This window comes from Balaenoptera borealis (assembly GCF_965194805.1).
Source record: "Balaenoptera borealis genome assembly, chromosome: 12".
NCBI lineage: Eukaryota > Metazoa > Chordata > Mammalia > Artiodactyla > Balaenopteridae > Balaenoptera > Balaenoptera borealis.
The window spans coordinates 89,074,419-89,097,643 of NC_138869.1; the positions used below are offsets into that span (position 1 = coordinate 89,074,419).

The 23,225-nt window shown below is 37.8% G+C and overlaps 1 protein-coding gene and 1 pseudogene across 9 annotated transcripts in view; one reads left to right on the top strand and one right to left on the bottom strand.

Annotated features, from left to right (window-relative positions):
- CARMIL1 (capping protein regulator and myosin 1 linker 1) overlaps positions 1 to 23,225 on the bottom strand; it is a 319,172-nt gene that overhangs the window by 66,742 nt on the left and 229,205 nt on the right. For 7 of the 8 annotated variants that reach the window (XM_082346317.1, XM_082346316.1, XM_082346315.1 and 4 more), the window contains 3 exons: positions 21,876 to 21,974; positions 11,746 to 11,874; positions 10,716 to 10,847 (listed from right to left, as the gene is read on the bottom strand). In XM_082346317.1, the coding sequence (XP_082202443.1) occupies positions 10,716 to 10,847; positions 11,746 to 11,874; positions 21,876 to 21,974 (360 nt within the window). The remainder of the gene's footprint in view (positions 1 to 10,715; positions 10,848 to 11,745; positions 11,875 to 21,875; positions 21,975 to 23,225) is intronic. The other variant, XM_082346318.1, reaches the window with a different exon arrangement.
- On the top strand, positions 11,884 to 14,138 carry LOC309607646 (large ribosomal subunit protein uL22 pseudogene; annotated as a pseudogene). The gene has a single exon. The product of its transcript is annotated as a large ribosomal subunit protein uL22 pseudogene (transcript).

The following is a 23,225-nucleotide window of genomic DNA, read 5'->3' on the forward strand; positions in this document are numbered from 1 at the left end:
AACTCTTGTGCAATTTCACAAATCACAGAAACCTCAAATCAGGGTGAAGCATTCAATAGCTCCATCAAAAGAGCAGTCATAGCAAACCACTATATAACAACTGCTAGTTTTCCCCTTTTAAAAGAAAAGCTTTAGTGTTAAGCAAAATTATAATTGTTATCAGAACAATAAAAAAACATGAATAACAGACACAAATATTAACAGAGCACTTTATAAACAACATTAATAATAACAGTCAAAACCTACTTATATAGCACTTCAGAATTTTAAAAATGTTTCGTCCATTTTATCCTTCCAACATCTGTGAAGATGGGTACAGAAGCTATTCGTGTGATCACCATTTTATAGTTGAAGAATATGAGCTAAGGGAAGTTAAACAATTTGCCTGAGATGGATGGCACGGCTGGTAAGTGTGGAAAGGGCACCCAAGTTAGCGTCAGACCTAAATTTGAATCCCAGCTGAGTGACACTGGGCTAAGTTACTGATCTCTCAATTTTACTTTCCTCATCTATAAAATGGCAAATAAAAAAGTTCTTGTCCCATAGGATTACTGAAGATTAAATGATGTTACATGTGTAAAGTGTTCAGTATCGTGTCTAGCGTACAATAAAAGTTCAGTATATCACAGATAATGTTATTAATTTGTTTTCAAAGATGCTAATCTTCATGATAAGATCCCAGCATATACCCTGAGAAAACCATAATTCAAAAAGAGTCATGTACCAAAGTGTTCATTGCAGCTCTATTTACAATAGCCAGGACATGGAAGCAACCTAAGTGTCCATCATCAGATGAATGGATAAAAAAGATGTGGCACATATATACAATGGAATATTACTCAGCCATAAAAAGAAATGAAATTGAGTTATTTGTAGTGAGGTGGATGGACCTAGAGTCTGTCATACAGAGTGAAGTAAGTCAGAAAGAGAAAAACAAATATAGTATGCTAACACATATATATGGAATCTAAGAAGAAAAAAAAAAAGTCATGAAGAACCTAGGGGCAAGACAGGAATAAAGACATAGACCTACTAGAAAATGGACTTGAGGATATGGGGAGGGGGAAGGGTAAGCTGTGACAAACTGAGAGAGTGGCACGGACATATATACACTACCAAACAAAAAATAGATAGCTAGTGGGAAGCAGCCACATAGCACAGGGAGATCAGTTCGGTGATTTGTGACCACCTAGAGGGGTGGGATAGGGAGGGTGGGAGGGAGGGAGACACAAGAGGGAAGAGATATGGGAACATATGTATATGTATAACTGATACACTTTGTTATAAAACAGAAACTGACACACCATTGTAAAGCAATTATACTACAATAAGGATGTTAAAAAAAAAAAAAAAGAAAGCCAAGCTTGATCCCATTACTATTGCAGTATGAAGGGGACTAGTGGAGCATTATTATGGAAAGACTAGTCTCTCTGCTCATATATTCACATGCAAAGCATGATGCCAACAGTACAATCCCTCATCACGCTGTAGGATGAGCAGCAGGGCGGCAGGATGTTTATAAAGATCTTGTGAAAAGCAGGAGAGGAGTGGCGGAGGCAGCCACTTGAGAAGTTTCCAAAAGCCACTCGTATTCTGACAGTGCTCTGTCCCTGTGAGAACTCTGACGAATCACTCATTTAGTACATTATTCCAAGAGAGCTACAAGCAATGCCAAAGGAGTCAGTTTAAGACAAATCATTGTCCTCTTTGGCAATAAACACATTCTGTTCCAGATGGAGTAGCAGAGTCCAGCACTCCTGATAAGAACGACCTCAGGTATCAATACGCTGTTTGAATTCTGTCACGTTCATCAATGTAGCGTGACTTTCTGAAAGGTCCCCTGCATGACAGTGCTAATTCAGTTGGAATGAACTCCAGACCTAAGGAGGGAAGCCTGGCTTCCGATGCAGACCCCGACGTGAAATTTCTGTGGAATGTTAAGTGCGCAGCGTTAAGTGAAGAACCTTTGCAGATCTCTGCTTTCTGACCTATAAAATTATTTCTAAGGTCTCTTTCTGCTCTACAAATCGACTACTGCATGATTTTTGACCCTATAAAAAGGAATTTCATCCTGCCCTGGGCATCCAATTTGACAGATATTTTGCAGTTAGTCCCCTACCACCACCTCTAGCCCGACATTTTATACTCTACAAAGTGATTTCATCCATGATTTCCTTTGATCCACATAACAACCCTGTGAGTAGAGGTAGATTTTAGCAAACCCATTTTATAGATGAGAAAATGGAGACTCGGAGGAGATAAGTGACTTCCTCAAGGTCACTTAGCTGGTTACTGGAATAAGTGAGAAGGGGACTCAGGTGTTTCGTCTTCTACTCTTGTTTCGTACTCCAGCCGCCCTTTTCCAATGCTCTGCACACTGCCCAAAGGTGTGTCCCTTTCAGCTCTCTTCATTACCTACAATTTTCATCCCCTAATGCTGGTACCTAATGCCACCATGGTGGATTTTCTGACAGGGCTGGTAAAAAGGGGAGAAAGGATCACAGGATAAATTTGTAATGCAGCCCCTGACCACTTCTTTGTGTCTAGCCCCCAGCTCAGGTCCTTAAACAGCATCTCCTTCCAAGTCCCATGGCCCTCTGCACACCAAACCACATTCTTCAACATCCATCCTTCCCATGGCTTCAAATTACTACCTATATTCCAATGGTTCGCAACTAAATGTTTACCTATAGCCACCTACCCAAAACATCCCATGCATATATAATACAGCCTATTAGGAATTTCCACCTGGATATTCTACCATGGCAAGGTCAACTACAACATGTTTGGCCTCCCGTTAACCCCACCTGAACAGTAACTGCAACAGCAAAATCAACCATTCTTGCAAAGTTTTTATTGTGAGGTACGGTGCCAAACTAGGGCAGAAATTTGCAACTCTCCCTACACTCCACCTACCTCAACTCCTTCCACCACAACTATCTCTAAAACATGTTAAATTTACTCCTAGACATTTTCTCAAAAGTGGAAATGTGCCAAAAATATTACTCATTAGCACAGAATAGAAATCCCTGAAATATCTGGTAAATGCTCCATTTTCTAGCCTCATTTTTCGTCATATCTCTATATTCCCCTTCTAACTATCCATATCCAGTTATAGGGCAGTTCCCCACATGATCCAGGCCCTGTCTCCATGCTTTCTACAACTGTTCTCTTAGCCTAGAATCCTGTTCCCCTCTGTAGCCGGAATAAATCATCTGTATTCCTCCCTACTCAGCTCAGCTCAAGCACCACCTCCTGGAGGAGATGTTCTTGCTCTTGTTCCTTCCGTGCCCTTCACACTCCAAACTGCGTTTGATGATCTCATAGCATCCAGTGGGGACCTCAGTAATCAAATGTGTTAGAAAACGGTCAAGAATGCAGTAATCTGGGGATCCAAGGACGCCTTTGAGAATCGATGCACACTCATCCAGAAAAATTGGTATGAGATTTTACACATAACTTTGGAAGTTCATGGAGAGCTAGAGGCACCAGACTCCAGATACACAACTTGTACCTGAGAGCAACGGTGAAGCCCTACCCTCTCTCCCCAGGGCCTAGCACACTTCTTGGAACAATCTCTAAGAAACATATAAAAAGTATTATAAGCCCAGGAACTTACTGAATGTGGGTTCTGAATAGTCCATCATTTTTCTATTGATCAATGGTAAGTCACTGAAGGTAGCATTATGAAAATTTGCATAGATGTATGGGTCCATTTCTGGGATCTCTCTGTCGCACTGGTCTGTCTACCTCTGCACACTGTCCTAATTATGATAAGTCCTAATATGTGGTAGGGCAAGACTACCAACCTTCTTGTTCTTCCTCATAAGTGTCTGGGCTTATGAAGCCATATACTTCACTCTAAGTACTGGTTTAGCGGCATCTCACAGGTTCTGATTACTAACTACTTTATTGTTTAATTATAAATATCCTCTAATTCAAATTATGCCCTCCCCTTTGACCCTTGGGTTACAAGTAATTTTTAAATGTATAAACATGTGAGGTTTTTCCCTTTTTTAAATTGTTATTAATTTCTAATTTATTTTAAATGAAACCAGAGAATACCGCCTTTGAAAATTGTTGAGATGTTCTTATAGACCTCATGTCAAATATTTCACGTATCCTTGCAAAGAACTGATAGTCTCCTATTATTGGTGCACTGATCACATAGGTCCACTAGGTCATAATTGAGAATTCTATTGTTCAAATATTCTTTATCATTATAAAGAATTTTTTCAAATATTCTTTATCATTACTTTATTTACTTGATCTATCAGTTACTGGCAGTCATTTTGAAAGATCTCTACCATAATAGTAAATGTTATCAATTTTTCTTTGTAATTCTGTCCACTTACTCATACATATAAAGCCATATAATTAAATACATACACAGTTGAAATTATCTCTGGCAAATTGGATCATTTGTCATTATTCACTGATCTATTTTATCTCTAGTAATGTCTTTTTTTTTTTGACCACACTGTGCAGCATGCGGGACCTTAGTTCCCTGACCAGGGATCGAACCCATGCCGCCTGCAGTGGAAGCGTGGAGTCTTAACCACTGGACCGCCAGGAAAGTCCTAGTGATGCCTTTTCTACTGCATCACTAGATTTTGAGTGAGAGCATTCCTTCTGGTGTGGAACTGAACCTTGTATTACAGGATGTTTAGGATCATTATCAACTGCCCATGCCAACCCAAAATAATCCCAAACATTTCCTAATGCTCCTCTTGGTATGCAGTATGACCCCTGGTATACTGCCTCTGTTTTGGTGGTTACACTAGAAATTTTAACCTGCATACTTTACTTCATGTCTAAAGCAGCACTGTCCAATAGAACTTTCTGAGATGATGGGAATACGTGTGCTGTGCAATATGGGAGCCACTAGCCACAGGTGGCGATTGAGCCCTTTAAATGTGGCTAGTGCAACTGAGAAACTGAATTTTAAATTTCATTGAATTTTAATTAATTTACATTTAAATGACCATATGTGGCTAATGGACAAGACAATGGACAACCCAGATCTAATGTTGATCCCTTAAATCTTTTCCAGAATAAAACTAGGATGTTAGACTTCTTTTACTCACTCCTGACTTAGATGCTCACTTCTAGTATTTTACTTGCATTTATTCTTAACTTGACAGCAAAAATTAGACATCAATGTTGTTGTCTCATACAGTTGATGTTTCACATTTGGCATTTTCCCTGCTCACTATTCTTTCCTGCAGCTCAGACCCTCTTTCTTTGATAATGTTTCCTTTGTCCTAAAGCATATCCTTTAGATGTTTATTTAGTGTGGTCTACTGGCAGTAAACTATCTTGGATTTTGTTTGGATGAAATGTTTTCATTTCATCCTCATTCTTAATAGTAGGTTTATTGAGTATATAATTCTTGATTTGTTCTCTCAGAAGCATGAAGATATTATTTGTCTTTTTAGCTTCCTGTCAAGAAATGAGCTGTCCTGTCAGTCTTCAGTTTGATCTTTTTAAAGTAATATGGCTTTTCCTTCCCTCTGGCTCCTTTTAAGATCTTCTCTTTGTCTTCAGTGTTTTCCACTTTTCATTACGATGATTCGAGACATGGATTTGCTTCTATCTTTCCTGCCTGGGTTTCGCTGGACTTCCTGAATCTGAAGATTCTAGCCTTTCATCAATCCCTGAAATTCTCAGCCACCATCCCCTCAATTGTTACCTTCTCCTATTTATCTTCTCTTTCCTTCTGGAAATCTAATTTGGCTTATGTTAAATTTTCTCACTCTATCCATGTTTCTTAACTTTTCTTACATATTCTCCATTTTGTGAGTCTATGTGTCCTACCTTGAGACAACTTGAATGACCAGGCCCTGTATTTGAAATGTGATAATCAGATTTCATTTTGCATGTATCTTCCAAATGATAGTTAGGAGAATCTATATTTCTTAACTGTAAAAATAACTAATGGTACTTAAAAAACCCTGTACAATATTTGTAAAATAAATTGAGTTAATACCCTTAACATGGCAGCTATGCTCACATATTCTTGCAGTGAGCAAATGACTAGCTGTAATTCATTACAAGCAAATACAATTTCCACACTGAATTGCTCTGAAATTTCTCTTTCTTTTGCTTTGGAAAATATTATATAAAATGTAGGAAAATAAGAAAACTCAGAGAACTCTCCCAGCAAACTGAGTTAGTACTTGCCAAAATGCCACCTACACCCCTCAGGCCTCATTTCCTTGGTAAACCTGATATTTACCAGTGAAGTATTTCACAGTTGAAGCCCTGAGGGAAATGAAGCATTTTCAAGGCCAAAACAAGCATTCTAAAATTTAAGTCCAGAAGGGGAAAATGAAAGTTCCCTTATGTTAAAACATTCAAATCCCACTTATTCATCTACGATTACCCCAGGAGTAAATGTTAGGATCAAAAACAGGGAAAACAGGAGGTGAGTTGTCATTTAAAAACACCTAAAACAGGCCAGTCCAGAGAAAATATCACCTCGTTTCAAAGAAGGACTTTCTCCACACTTACTGCTTTCTTCTCCTCCAGGAAGTTTGCTAAGAAGGCTGGCTCTTCCGGCCATTTCTTTGGCTTTTCTGAACTAGTATTTTTTTGACAGATGACTCAAAGAGCTATTTGAACTTATTCTTATCCAGAATTCAAAATGTGTACTACTGACCATGATACAGGATGAGTAAATATTAAGGATAAAATCTCCCTAATTATCTCGAGACAAAGACAATCTTGCGCAAGGAGGCTCAGTCCCAACAAATTAGGTGACTTGCTTGGAGCAAACAGCTCGTAGCAAACCCAGGTCACAAATCCAGCCTTGCTAGTCCCATTTTTTTAAATTCACTACAATAAAAACATATTTTTACAAAATAATACATTCACTTTAGCTTTTGCTAGTATAACATGTTAATCTTAGAGAATTTCAGAAATAGAGAAAGGACTCTTTTTTAACCAAACAAAATATAATACTACTAGTGAAATAAATAAGGACACAGTTGTTTAAGAAACTGAATATTGATTGTAGTAAAAATACATTTTTTTCCTACATAATTTTAAGAAAATCAAGGTGCTGGAAAGCTATATAAATAGATAAATGGGGATTTTTTTTTTTTTTTTAATCATAAAATGATGTCCACTCGTCAGGTCAACTGGAAGGAAAAAGAAAGGAAGTAACTGCCTATAGTCTGTTGAAAGTATCAAAAACTGTGAACTCAGTGAAAGAGAAATTAATAAGTAACATTTAATTAAGAAGTTGTGGTTGAGGATGTGCTTTGATTCATGCCACAAGTCCCTGAAGGGAAGAGAAGGGAAGAGAACTTGCAACTCAAAAGGATTGAGAGTAAAGAAAACAAGGGAGTGGGGAATAGAAAAACTCAGGGCATTTGGAAGCCGGGGACCTCAGAGACAGAATGAGAGAAAAGCAGGCGATGACACTTGCAAATAAGGAAGCTGTAATGAACGGAGAACACTGGTGACACTGACAAGGGGCCAGAAAGGTCAGCCTCAAAAAATTCGGCGATGGGCTTCCCTGGTGGCGCAGTGGTTGAGAGTCTGCCTGCCAATGCAAGGGACACGGGTTCGAGCCCTGGTCTGGGAAGATCCCACATGTCGCGGAGCAACTGGGCCCGTGAGCCACAATTACTGAGCCTGCGCGTCTGGAGCCTGTGCTCCGCAATAAGAGAGGCCGCGATAATGAGAGGCCCGCGCACCGCGATGAAGAGTGGCCCCCGCTTCCCCCAACTAGAGAAAGCCCTCGCACAGAAACGAAGACCCAGCACAGCCATAAATAAATAAATTAATTAATTAATTTTTTAAAAAGTTTAAAAAAAAAATTCGGGGAATGTCTATTTACAGAAAAATATTTTTGGTCCTAAATATATTGTTATTATTTCAGGCTTTTAAAAATTCAAATGCCTTTTACTTTAGACCTCTGCCTTCTACTTCCTCCCAAGAATGACTGGCAAAAGTCAATTCCAACCATCTGGTGTGCTGGGGAGGAAACGGACCAAAATTTCAAGGGATAACTTGTGGTTTAGACCAGTTGAAACAAGTGCCCGTAGGAAGCCGTTTCACAGGAAAGTTCCAGTTGCAATGTTTCGTGCTGATTTAAATGACAGCCCATTCTTAGTATATAAGGAATTCTTACAAAAACTTTAAAGGAAAAAGTTAGGCAATAGATACAAATATGTAATTTACTAAAGAAGAAATACAAATGGATAATAAAATTACTTGATGCATCACTGGTTATTAAAGAAATCCAAAAGACAAAATAAGATTTTTTTTAACCTGTTACACTGACAAATATTAAAAGGTTAACATGCTTAGTATTGGTGAGGGTGTGACAAAACAAGCAATTGGGTACACTACCGGAAAACAGTTTGTGAATACATACGAACGTATAAAATGTGCGTACCATTTGACCTCGGAATGGATCAACTACAGGCATTGACTCTAATAGGATTCATCAGAAATTAGAAAATAAATTATGCTGGCTGTGAGATAATAGAAAATGTATATTGGTCTCTGCCCCCAGTTCCTGGCACAGAGCTCCTGAAACCCTTGTAATTTCCTAAGTGATAAGAACACTAGGAGCATCTTTTGTTCTAACATTTGATCCTTGATCCTGGTTCCTGACACAGGGCTCCTGAAACCCTTGTAATTTCCTGGGTGATGGGGGTGTCTTTTGCTTTATTGGGTGGGCTCTTGGATGGCTCCTGGATGAGGGCTGGTCACTGGAAAGACCAAGACATGATTAGAAGCTTGGAATTTTCAGCTCCACACCCACCTCCTAAGGAGGGCTAAAAATGGATTTAATGACTGGTCATGCCTACATGACAAAGCCTCCATCAAAACCCCAAAAGTATGGGTTCAGAGGGCTGGTGAACACGTGGAGGTGCTGGGAGAGTGGTGTGCTCCAAGAGAGCATGGAAGCCCTGAAACCTTTCCCACATACCTTGCCCTGTACATTTCTTCCATCTGGCTGTTCATCTATATCTTTTATCATATCCTTTAATAAACTGGTAAACGTAAGTGTTTCCCTGAGTTCTGGGAGCCACTCTGGCAAGTCAACTGAACTGGAGGAGGGGTTATAAGAACCTCGGATTTATTGCCAATTGGTCAGGAGCTCAGGTACAAACTGGACTCCCAGTTGGTATCTGAAGTGGGGCGGGGGCAGTCTTGTGGGACTGAGCCCTTAAACTGTGGGATCTAATGCTATCTCCAGGTAGATAGTGTCTGAATTGAGTTAAATAGTAGGACACCCAGCTGGGGGGTGGGGGGGAACCCGGCACATCTGGTGACCAGAAGTGTCAAAACTGAGGAGTTCTGTGTGAAAGTAAAGGAGAGACACAGAGGAGGACTGAGCTTCCCCACTACACTGGTACATCTATACAATGAAATACCATGTAGCCACTAAAATGATGATGAGTACTCACTGATCTAGAATTGTAATCACGATATTGTACCAAATATAAAAAAGTACGTATAGTATGATCACATACATAAAATTGTGTGTGTAGACAGAGAATGTTTGGAAATTCACTAAAATATTAAGAATGATGCTGTCCCCGGGATTTCAAGTGATTTTTACTATTCAAATGTTTCACAAAGAGTAGTTTCATTTTTACAGTCAGAAGTAAATAAGCAACAAAGATGACTTTATTTTAAATGTGTAAGAAAGTATCCTTTTTACATATTTGATCCTTCATGGAGGATAAAACAAGTGCTGTTAGGTAACAACTGATCTGGCAGAACTCTGTACCAACCAACCAATCCTTTTTCTACCCCTTTGTCTTTGCTCAGAATGTACTCAAAATAACCACAGTTAAGTAAAATAAAAATGATACACAAGAGTCTCTCTGTATTGTACATACAGGAAGAAAGGGGCTTAAACTCCTAAATAATCCACAACGTTCTCTCCCACATTAATTAAATTTACAAACAGAATAATTAGCATGTTGCAAAGTTATGATTGAGTTGCTCATCAAATCCCTCTGAGCTACAGCAATTGTGTTCTCAGAAGAAAATGAACCAAATAAATATAGAAATTTAGACAAGGTCTTTTTAAGACATCCTTGAACAGACAGATTGAAAATGATGAAAACTTTCGGAAAGTGAAATGTCTTCTGCTGTAGCTGTTTTTTGAAGTTACCTTAGGAAAAAGTTGGTCTTAGGTTACTCTCGTCACTTAAATTTCAAAGACTTTTTTTTTTTTTCAACCTATGAGCCTATAGACTAGTCTCCGCTACTTTGGGTGCCTTGTAACTTCATTCTAAATCCCTTTTTAATCTTTCAACCAGCTCCTTACCTAGTGGCAAACTCTCCATATACGCAGCAGCTTGGCACTAAGCACACAGCTCCTGTCATCTCTCCCATTCTCTAAATCGAATGTAATAACAGGAGATATTTTTTTGCGAAGCAGACTTCTCTTTCTAAGCAAAAATCAATCTTTCCCTTATCAGTGGCAACCTGTCATACATTAAATACGGTTAGAGATTTACCGTCAAAAACAAAATTGAATTTGACAGGTTTTACTTGATCTTATTATGCAAAGTTATTCCAAAAATTATAAATGAAGCTGGGAAAGGTATTCAATTTTTACTACACATGCACACGTGCGCGCACACGCGCGCCTAAAAACATAGGATAGCATGGTATGAAATGCTATCACACATAGTTAAGTCATAACAATTTCATTTTCCAAAATAACAGAGACCACAAACCTTGAGTTGTTCATCTACAACTCTCGTAACTTCTCCGGCCATTGATTCCAGGGTCTCCTGAATTGGACTGGATAACAAGCCACTGGCTCCCGCCCAAGATGCACCACCAACGTGGTATAAATTTGGTAACAACTGTAAGAAAAATAAAAGTAACCTCTCCATAATAAATATTTAAATAAGCACCAAAGTCACTGCAGAGTTCATAAAACAGGGTGGAGAAATACTAGCGATAAACAAAGATCGTCTTGATGAAAGGCCCTTTATACCAATTAAAAAACTGAGGTCCAGCTTTGAAACCAGAGGAACAGTACCTTACCTGTTTGTGGCTTAATGTCTTCATCTCGGGTGTGAGAGTATTTGACTAACCCACGAGGTTCCTCCTACTTATAAAATTCAATGACTGTGTGATTCTAATAGCAGAGCCTGGACCAGATCTCAGGTTTTCTGACTCCCAGTTAGTCCTTTCTCTATGAAATCATACCTTGGGGACCACAGTCTAAGTTGAGAGAAGCTTCCTTTTAGAGGTGACAGAGGAGAGTTTCGTGCTATCAGTTTGGCAGTAGAATCATGTGCAATGAGTTGCTACTCACTGAAACTACAACTACCTCCCAGTTACCTAGAACCTGATTATACCCTTTGTAAATCACACTGACCCTCTGCTTTTAATTCTATACAGCCAGCTGGCTGTATCCGAGGCTGCAGAACCCGTGGATGAGGAGGCCCACCTGTGCTACGCCATGCCATTTCATATATAAGGGATTTGAGCATCCACAGATTTTGGTATCTGCAGGGGGTCCTGGAACCAATCCCCCCGCCCCCCCCGCAGATTCTGAGGGACAACTGTATTTTGATTATTGGTAATTAGCAGGGGTACAGAAAGGAGGCAAAGACTAACTCAGTTCACCTTGCCACTTGTTAGTAACCTTGAAATTGGGTAGAAAAGTAAATTTAGTTAGAACGAGTTCCTAAAACTGAAGTTTACGAAGTCTTTTTATTCCACAGGACTCACGTAGCTGGAAGTGAAACTCACCGTTTTAGAGTTCTTAGCATCACGCATGAGCCTTTCTGCTGATTTCAGATCTTCCTGGACAGCACCTCCCCCACAGTTTCGTAAAGAGTTGAGATGATCTTGCACTTTCACACATATTCTGTCAATCATCTGCTCCACACGTAACAATGAGGGCAAGCGTCCAAGTCAGCACAGCCAATGTTCAGACAAAAGGAAACACTGAATGAGGATGAACACTTCTCCTAACTGGAATCTTCAAGAAGACAGCTTAGAGCCAATTATTAATTTATCTATTTCTATAAGAAACCTTTAGCAACGTTAATTCCAAACAAACATGTAAGGGATTTTGGTCCCCTCTCCTGCCTTAGGAAATGCAGCATGTAGAACAAAAGTGAATACTTCTTGATGATTCAGAATCTCATAGTTACTCAGTGACATTTTGCTTGATCGTAACTCTTCTTCATTAATTTTTATTGAGTACCCTATATGTGTCAGACATAGTGCTGGGTACTGAGGAAACAGAAAAAGGAGATGTACAATTCTGAGGTAGTTGATGACAAAATGATGCCCACAGCCAGTTGGTCTCAATATTATGGAAATCAGAACATCCCTGGAAATTAATATTTTTTAATTAGTTCAATTATATCAGGTAATTTTCTACCAAAAAAAAGCACAAGCTGAGGTTTTATTATATTAACATAGGCAATAATAAAGTTAATAACATCTAGTTTCTATTCTATTAAGGTCCTTCTCCCATGTTAATTACATCTGAATCACTTTCAGATGTTTCATGGATTTAAACATAAAACCCACAGGGTAGTGGCAGATCACTACTGTGGACAAAAACTAGTACAGAAGGGTAAGATTATGCTCTATTCTATTTGTATGTATAAAGAGAAACATGAACAAAGCTAAGACGTCTGAAGAAAAAGACAACTACAGTGTGGTTTTAAAAGTTTCTCCAATATTTTTTTTTAATAGATCTTTATTGGAGTATAATTGCTTCACAATACTGTGTTAGTTTCTGTTGTACAACAAAGTCAATCAGCCATATGCATACACATATCCCCATATCCCCTCCCTCTTGAGCCTCCCTCCCACCCTCCCTATCCCACCTCTCTAGGTCATCGCAAAGCTAATCTCCCTGTGCTATGTGGCTGCTTCCCACTAGCCATCCATTTTACATTTGGTAGTGTATATATGTCAATGCTGCTCTCTCACTTCATCCCAGCTTCCCACCCCTCCACCCCAGGTCCTCAAGTCTATTCTCCATGTCTACATCTTTATTCCTGCCCTGCCACTAGGTTCATCAGTACCATTTTTTTTTTTTTAGATTCCATATATATGTGTTGATCAGAGCTGCAGGTTGTCTATTCTTAAAAAAAAATTATTTATTCCCCAGAGACCCTACATATCAAGTCCTATCCCACCTGATAATTCATTTGGCAGAGGTGACAATCCAGCAACAATCTTTTTAATTTAAATTCACACTTCTCTATTTATTTTGAATTATTTGGTACAACAGCTATAGGAGGCCAAAATCAGCCTTCCTTCCCCCGTAAATTCCACCATAATAGAAACTTTACTACACTGCTCAGCAAACTGAAGGTCTGATTATAGAGCCCGCGTCTACTTGCTGCAGCATCACCAATTCTCCTGCCTTTCTCTTTTAAAAAATCAGGTTCGTAACGTCTACTCCATCTTCTTTTCTAGTGTATGATGAAGACAACCCAGTAAAATAACACCACTCAAAGCACTTAGTCTCTTGACAAAGGGTCAGTGATGCTAATGTTAATGTATGACCTCTAAAAATGGTTCGTTATTCACCTGACCCAGAAAACCCCACAAAATCATGCAAGTCAAGAGGTTCAAATCTTCGCGTTCACTTTAAGAACACTCGTGAAACTGCCCAGGCCATTAAGGGTACACATATCCGAAAAGCCACCAAGTATCTGAAGGATGCCACTTTAAAGAAGCAATGTGTGCCATTCCACTGTTACAATGGTGGAGCTGGTACGTGTGCCCTGGCCAAACAATGGGGCTGGACGCAGGGCTGGTGGCCCAAAAAAGAGTGCTGAATTTTTACTGCACATGCTCAAAAATGCAGAGAGTAATGCTGAACTTAAGGGCTTAGATGTAAATTCTCTGGTCATTGAGCACATCCAGGTGAACAAAGCCCCCAGGATGGGGTGCAGGACTTACAGAGCTCATGGTCAGATCAACCCATACATGAGCTCTCCCTGCCACACTGAGATGATCCTCACTGAAAAAGAACAGATTGTTCCTAAACCAGAAGAGGAGGTTGCACAGAAGAAAAAGATATCCCAGAAGAAACTGAAGAAACAAAAACTTATGGCCCGGTAATAAATGACACAAAAAATAAATGCAAAGTAAAAAAAAAAAGAAAAAAAGAACAGCTCTTATGACTGTAAAATGTACTGAGGCTACATAAGTGAACTATGTGCAACTCCCGTAGGAAAAAGAAGTTACATGAATAATGCTTCTCATGTAATAATCATCTCCCTGACCAAAATCTAAGCTTGTAGGCAGGGATCACATCTTAATTTTCTGCATTTACACAGCACCCTGAAGAGAACTATGTTTTTTTTAATCTTAATTGATATAAATTCCAGCTCTTCCAACTACTGTATTGATCTGTGCTTCCTGAAATAAAAATGGTCATCAATAATTCATATCTCACCAAGAATGAATACCTACTTTCAAGAAACAAAATGAACTCCGTACTAAGAAAGGAACTGATATACATCTGAGGCCACAAAAGACTAATTTGAGAGGCATGTGGATGTGGCACCATAAAATTGATCATCTTTAATAATCATGAGAGACCAGAGACCCTTGAAGCGCGTGCCATTAAGCATACACCAAGGAGAGAGGGTCTAAATGAACTCAGCAAAATGGTCTTTAAGTAGAAATTTTAAAATCACATCCAAAAGAAACATAAAAATTTTGTTCTTCGATTCAAATAAGACATTAAATCTCACAAGTCTCAAAGATTCTTCTGTACACACACTTGCTAAGGGTCAGCACAGCCCAATAGATCACATTCAGATGCTTTGCAACTAAAGACCGCAAGGCCCAGAAAAGTGAAACTATTTAAGATGACACAGAATTACACAGAGTACCAACTGGAAATTTTGAAAACAGGAAACCAAGGATTTTGACTCTCAGTTCATATTCAAGTCCCTAAGATACACAAATAAAAACAAAGGAAACTGCAGTCTGAAAGACTGTCATCTCTTTGGTTATCTCATGAAAGACCTCAGGGTAGATGACGGCATTTGGGCTCTTGATTTTCATCTCCCTACTTTACCCAAACCCCTAGTGTTCCATTTTCTAAAGCACCCCAGGAAAGTTGTTAACTGCCACAGTTTGAGAAGCTCAGTTCTTTCCAAGGAAATGTACTTGGACTTGGTCTTCTTTGAGTCCTCATCTGTCTTCCCATGTTCTTCTACAGGTCACATGTCTTCCCCCTTGAGAGCACTCTAAACAGTCACAAGCTCTCTTCCATGTGACAGTCTTGCCCATGTTTGAACACAACTATCTTTTCTTCTCTAATCTTTTCTTCTTCAGGCTTAACATTCCCAGTTCCTTCTACCATTCTACTGTGACAACATTGTGTGGTCCCTGACTGCCACCTCCCCCTGTCTACCCCAGGTCACTTCTCTGAATTCTCCCTCCATCTAAGACCGTCACAAAACATGCCCCCCCTCAATAAAATATATTGTAACAGAGGAAGAGTGGATCAGTAAGCTGAACGGGGCTATCACCTTTCTTACCGTAGAAAGTATACTTTCATTAATGTGGTATAAGTCAAACTGGCTTCTTTGGCAACTAAATCACACAGCAACTCACATCTCACTTGGTGGTGACCACTTAGGCTTTTCCAAACATACTGGGCTATAGAACCCAAGTGCAGAACTTAGAACCATTAGCAATAAATGCCAGCTTTGGTTGTTTGCAACTTGTTACAACTGTTCTCTGTCCCAGCAAATAGCTTACTTGTGGAAAATTTTATCTTCCTCCACATCTATTTCTTTATTCAATTCAAAAGAAATATACTCAACACCTTGCATTGAATGAGATACAGTCCTGAGTAAGATATACCCTTTGCCACCAAGCAACGTAAAAATCTAGAAGTGGAAAGAAATATTCACAATTAACAATAACACAAGATATAAAGTTTGCATAATATAGTATCCACAAAGACAGGCACATTTTATTCACTGCCAAAGCTCCATCTCCTATAATAGTGCCTGCCATATCACAGACCCTTATAAGTGTTTATTCAATGACTAAATAAATGATAGAAAGTTCTAAAGGATTTCAGTCAAGGAAGGGATCACATGTAGCTGATGCTGAAGGTAGCTTTTAGACTGGGTCCTGAAAGATTTCTACAAACTGAGAAAAGAGAAGGGAATTTTAAAAGCAAAGAATGAACATAAGCAATGGCATATCCAGACACCTGTGATTCCTATTTCCTGATTAGGAACAGAGGTACTTTATTATGGGAGATCAGATTGGAATGCTGAGTTGAGGCAAGATAGTGTAAGACTTAGGCACAGGCTAAGGAGTTCAAACACCGTGTACAAGGCATAGAGCATCTATTCCCCCAACTTCTCCCACAATTGTGAAGATCTAAAAATTCCTTACCCCATAACACTCACAGTGACTCGGCTTCCCTGATACAAAGGAAAAGGGCTGTAAAAAGCACAAGGAGACATGGAAGATGAATAAACTAGTTCTTGCAGTGCTTGTAAAAGAAGACATAGGAGGGAGTTAATAAAAAGCCTTAACAAGAGGAGATGCAATAGAAACGGAAAGAAAAGAATGGCTGTAAAAGACACCTTGAAGGTAAATGGGCAGTAAATAGTGACCTTGGATGAATAAAGCAAACGAGGCATCCAAGATGACTCCAGGAGTTCTATCCTCAGTGAATGATGATGTCACTGAGAAAAATGGCAAAATCGGTTGTTCCAAGGGATGAGTTTGGTCTTAGTGACCGTGCTATCTCAGAGGGTCATCTGGATGAAGATACTGAACAAGCAGTTGAAAAAAAGGATTTTCTGGAAAGAAACAGGGACTGAGGGGATAGATCCAGGAGTCATCCACAGATGAGAGAGTTAAAATGGCAGAAGCAGATCAGATAGCACTAACTACAAAACTCTGAAAAATGATTGCATTTGAAGGATAAAAAGAGAAAGTTATGTAGAAAGGAGACAAAGAGCAGCAGAAAAATATTCAGAACAGCACACTGTCGGATGAACCAAGAAGTGCATCTTAAGAAAGACAAAACAGTCAATAATAATAATAATCGTAATAATAAAAATATAGCTACAAACAATGTTTACTAGTGAGGAGCCAAGTACTTTGCATGCATTACCTCACTGAATTGTCACAGCACCTTCTGAGTCATTTCCCCCATTTTTATAGATGAAATCAAGCCTTAAAGAGGTTAGTAAATGACGAACATTTCCCACTAAGAGGGAATAGCAGAGCCTGTACTTAAATCCAGGTCATCTGACTTGAGAGCCCAAGTTCCTGACCACTACACATACGGACGGCCTCTTTTCATCAAAAGATGAACAGGGAGAAAAGGCCTCTGACTCGGTGACCAGGTCCACTGAGAGCCATCTCAGCAGACAGATTGGGACAGAGGGCACATTCTGAAAGGTTGCAAAGTGAGTGGGTAGCAAAGAAGTCATGAAAGCAAGTATAAAAATCTGCGCATGAAAGGAAGGGAAGAGAGTGTGCTAAGTAAATAGGTCTAGGCAATAAAATTTTGTTTTTTCTTTTAAGGGTGAGAAGACTTAGCATAGGTTGTCAATTCTGGGCCTGTCTTTGTAAATAAAGTTTTATTGGAACAGCCACACTAATCTCATTCATGAAGATATTGTCTATGGCTGCTTTTGCTCTACAATAGCACAGCTGAGTAGTTGCAACAGAGACCATACAGGCGGTAAAGCCTATTTACTGTTTGGTGTTTTATAGAAGAAGTTAGCTAACTCTTGATTAAGAGGGTTTATAAGATGGAAAAGAAGAGATCAAAAGCAGAGGTGGAATGTTGAGTCATGTGAAGGTCAGCAGTGGAGTGTTGTCATGTGAAGGTCTTTCCTAAACAAAGACTAGAGACAAAAACAAATATGTGAACAATTATGAGACTTCAATGTTTCATTGAAACATATTTTAATCCCTCAGTGTCACCCAGGAATGATGACTGGCTATGCGTTTGGCAGAAGTAGTCACAGAGGGTCTATTCTTTCTGTGTTCCTATTTCTGGAAACTTCAATAAGAAGTTTCAATAAGAAGGAGATGAATCTCTCCTAAGGTGACTGAAACAATTAAAGTCTGAAAACTGCTAATCATCATGTCCTAAGAAATCCCCAAAGCGAAAAGGTGGCAGTATACCTACTACATAATGACTCAAATAATTCAGAATGATGTCACCCATGCAGAATGAAACATCTGTACATGCCTCCTGTGTATAATTTCCTCTTGATTGAGAAGACAAAACTTACTTTTAAGAATTAGCATTAAAGGTTGGGGCAGTAATTTTTTTGGATGAGCAAAACCCCTGTAAATGAGGAAAAAAGTTAAAAGGATATTGTATCAAGAAAAGCCTGCATTATGGTAGCTCATAAAGGAACCCAAGGCAAAGGTTCAATGTAAGATTTTAGCACTCTCATTGCTTTTAATGTTAAACACTAAAACCAGGAAATAACAGTAAAGCATAAAGTACTAAAGGCTAATATTAGTCTCTTGCAGGAAAAAAATTGAGATTTTTTAAGGCACTGGTAAGGTCAAAATAATGTTTTCCTTCTCAAAACTCCCTGTTACTTCACTAATATTCATAATTACTGTTTTTCTTTTTCTCAACACATATCGCTTTACTTTTTCTTATATAAATAATACATGCTTACTGTAAAGCATTCAAACCATACTGTGAAGTATAAGAGAATAAAAATCACCTAATCACAGCACCTGAGAGAACCATCATTAACATTTTGGTGAACACTCTTTCACAAATCTCTATGCATATCTATGCAGTCATCCATATAATTTTACCTACTTAAAAGATTACACACAACTCATTTATTATGGACATCTTTCCTTCATTCTCTTTTAAGAAAAAGGAACAACAAAAAATTAAAATGACACTCCATCCCAAAGCAGTAAAATACATATTCTTTTCAAGAGCACATGGAATGTGCTCCAGGATAGATCACATGCTGGGCCACAAAACAATTCTCAATATATTTAAGAAGACTGAAATCATATCAAGCATCTTTTCTGACCAGTATAAGACTAGAAATCAACAACAAGAAAAAAAGTGCAAAACCACAAATATGTGGAGGCTAAACAATATGCAACTAAACAACCAATGGATCACTGAAGAAGTCAAAGAGGAAATCAAAAAACACCTGTAGACAAATGAAAATGGAAACACAACGATCCAAAATCTATGGGACGCAGCAAAAGCAGTTCTAAGAGGGACGTTTATAGCAATACAAGCCTATCCTGGGAAACAGGAACAATCTCAAATAAATAACCTAACTTTGCACCTAAAGGAACTAGAAAAAGGAGAACAAACAAAACCAAAGTTAGTAGAAGGAAAGAAATCCTAAAGATCAGAGCGGAAATAAAAGAAATAGAGACTAAAAAAAAAAATAGAAAATATTAATGAAACTAAGAGCTGGTTCTTTGAAAATATCAACAAAACTGATAAACCTTTAGCCAGACTAATCAAGAAAAAAGAGAGGGCTCAAATAAATAAATCAGAAATGAAAGAGAAGTTACAAGTGACATCACAGAAATACAAACGATAAGAGATTACTACAAACAAATATACCCCAATAAAATGGACAACCTAGAAGAAATAAATTCCTAGAAACATACAATCTCCCACGACTGAATCAGTAAGAAATAAAAAACATGAACAGACCAATTACCAGTAATGAAATTAAATTGGCAATAAAAAAAAAAAACTCCCAACAAACAAAAGTCCAGGACCAGATGGCTTCACAGGTGAATTCTACCAAACACTGAGAGAAGACTTAACACTTATCCTTCTCAAAGTATACCAAAAAATTGAAGAGGAAGAAACGCTTCCAAAGTCATTCTATGAGATGAGCGTTACCCTCATTTGGTTTTGATACCAAAACCAAAGACACCACAAAAAATTAAAATGACATCTACCCAAGGTAAGAAAATAGAACAAACCATACAAAATGGTCTCAAATGACAAAACTTTCCCTACCAGTCAGTTCCTCTCAATCTGCTGAAATAAACATTTTTGAAAACCCTCTGTTTTAATCCTTTTTAGTGGCTTCCATTTTAAATTTAAATAGTAGATTTACATCTGTATTTTTGATTTATGAATTATAGAATAGAGGATTATTCCATGAAACAAGTAAAAATTTAGTATACTTATACTACCACTCACCTTTCTCCCTCTTCAACTCCTAATTTTAATTAGTTTCATTACTTTTACATTAAAATTTCCGACATGTACATTTTTTAGTATAGCAATAATTAGGTGTTCCCTTCCTGTCTAAGTTGATAATAAAATTTTAAATCTACTAAAATGCAGGTACAGAATTATGATTATGGGATTCATAGAGAAAGAAATGTAATCCTGTACCTTTTAATTCTGCAGCTCAAAGCAGATTTTCCCAAAGTGGCAACTTTTTAAAGCTTTCTTTCAGCTCTTATAACTTCTATGATTTCGTTTCTTACTTATACCTCATATTGTATACTTTCTTATTTTTCTTTGTTATGCTGGAGAATTTCCTCAAAAAGCCTTTTTTCGTATGGAATATTGGGGGTAAAATTTCTGGGTCCATGTGCGAGGACAGTTTTAGTCTGCCCTCGCATCTGTTGGATAAAATGACTAGATATAGAATCCTTGGTCCAAAACAAATTCCCCTCTGAACCTCATTTGTTTCTAGTAATTGAGATTGATGCTAAGAATTGGTTCCAGTTCCCTTGTAAGATAGCCTTTTTATTCTGTCTGGAACTCTTTAAGATGTTTTTTTCTTTATTCTCAGTGTTCTGACCAGGTGTGGGCCTTCACCCATTCATCCATATCAATTTCAGTAGGTCATATCAACCCCAAGATTCATATGAAATGCTTTTCTATTATTTTCTCTTTTTTAACTTTTTCTATTATGTCTCTTTTTAAATTTTGACATTCCTATTAGAAGGCTATTGGTCACTTTTAATCTCTTCACGATTCTGACTTACTTTTCTCTCATATTTTTTATCTGTCTTTTTACTGCATGTTTTAAGATTTTCTCTTGTTTTCTACCAGAGAAACAGCTTAATTTGTGCCCTATTGGTTAATTTAAGTCTATATTACAGTTTTCATATTTTCAACTGTTAAGCATTGTTTCTTATTCTCTGATTATTCTTTTTCATAGCAGCTCATTCCTATTTTATGGATATAATATTGTCTCAATTCCTTCTGAACTTACTAATTACAATATTTTTTTAAAGTCCTCTGCTGTACTCTGAATTATCTGAGCTCAGTTCTTTGGTTTATCTTCTTCCTTCTTTGACATCCTATAGGTTTTCCTCAAATATCTTATGATCCTTGGTTTTGGTTAATATTTTTGGAGGAAAACATTCCATACTTTTTTTATTCTAAAGTTGGGTAGAGAGAAGAGGAATGAAGTAAAAAACAGTTTAGTTTCTCTTCAGCACTTGTATTAATTAATATTCAACAAATTCTTAATTATTCAGAAGAATCTGGGAATTTGTTTCCTACTCATAGAAGTGAGAGGGAGTAGAAGAAAAGGAATAGGATGTCTCCAAAGTAGCAAATTTGATTACCCTCAGACTTTTATCATCTGTAATCCAGGGTTCCTAATAGTTGTATATAAATCTAAGATACACCTTACTGACATTCTTAAAAGGCACAAAATCATCAACAATGAAAAGTGCATATTTAGCATTAGAATTAACCTCCCCCAAACTCTACTTAACATTTGTTGTCATTTTCAGAAACAGGTTCTTACTGCCCCATTGGGAATGATTCAAACGATAAAAATCCTTGGTCCCTGGCTCTTAAAAGGGTCAGTTCAGCATGAGTAAGAGGAGGAACTGTCACTGGGAGAAGACTGGCACCTTCTTACCTGCTGCGTGGTGCTGGTGACAATGCCCTGCTGTAGGCGGTAGGCCTGCTCTTGAAGGTATTTTCTAGTCTCGTGATTCCGGAGCAGATAGTTTTCTATCTGGAAATTAAGCACATGTCTCTCTCAAGAACACATTTCGACTCAGCAGAGAGTAAAGTCATAAGTGCAACAGCCAGCTGCTAAACTGAAGACCCAAGCAACTAATTCACACATCCTGCCACACACACATCCTTGACCCCACAAAACGTATGAGATGGGAAAACTGGCTATTGTCGTGATGCATTATGGGTGTTTTTAGTTAGATATTTCACTCGCAGGTAACCAGGGTAATTTTTATGTCACTCAGTAGTTGACAAAGATGAGCAAGTGTTTAATTGCCTGCAGGGTTAGAGACCCCTTTTAGTGACTTCTCATCACTTTCCTGTACACGATCACAAGCTTTCTCTCTCACAAATTTTTAACCACTAAACAGTTCAGAAGCTAAATAAATACCCCTATAGTGTATGGATGGTCCTTTCTGAACCTCTTGGCCTTATCCACCAGCACTCAGAAAATTCTTTATTTTAAGGGAAAAAAGGAGAAAATAGGTACAAAATTGGAAAGACACAGGCTGGTACAACTCAAAACCATATACCAATTTCCTTAATCCACCAGGTTTACATGTTTTCTCAAAAACAGGAATGGTTTTAGCAAAATTACCAAAAATAAGAAAATGGATTTCTACAGAAAATGAGAAATCTTGAAGTTGCTTGACAATCTATATTTTTATACATAGACAATGTTTTACGAAAAATTCAAACATACAAATGATAACTAGATTGAAATAAAGTATTGAAGAATAATATACAATGGATATATAATACATTGAAAAATGTAAACTATTGATTATAATGAATACCTATTAATGTGTTTTTTTAAAGAATGATTTGAGATGATTAAGTATGCCATCTATTTTTTTTCAGTTGTTGTTTTTATTTGTTTTCAAAATGCAACTTAACCATTTGGCTTCTAATTTGTCACTACAGTTCCCTGGTTAAGAATTTCTAGTAACTGTGAGGCTTTCAGGATTATTACATTTTCATTTTCATTTTACATATGCTAAAATGACTACTACTTAATACCAATTAGGAACAATTAAAATACAGGCTATAATTATTATCATCCTTGGAAACCATAAAGCAGAACAAAATGTACCATTCTACTAAACATAAATGAAGATATTATAAAAACAAAAAGACCCCTGAAATGAAGCATCATTAAAGTGACACATTAATACCATGACATTATATTACATTAATTTTCTCTTGCTGCTTCCCAAGAAGTCATCTCTTTCCAAGGTGACATTACCAT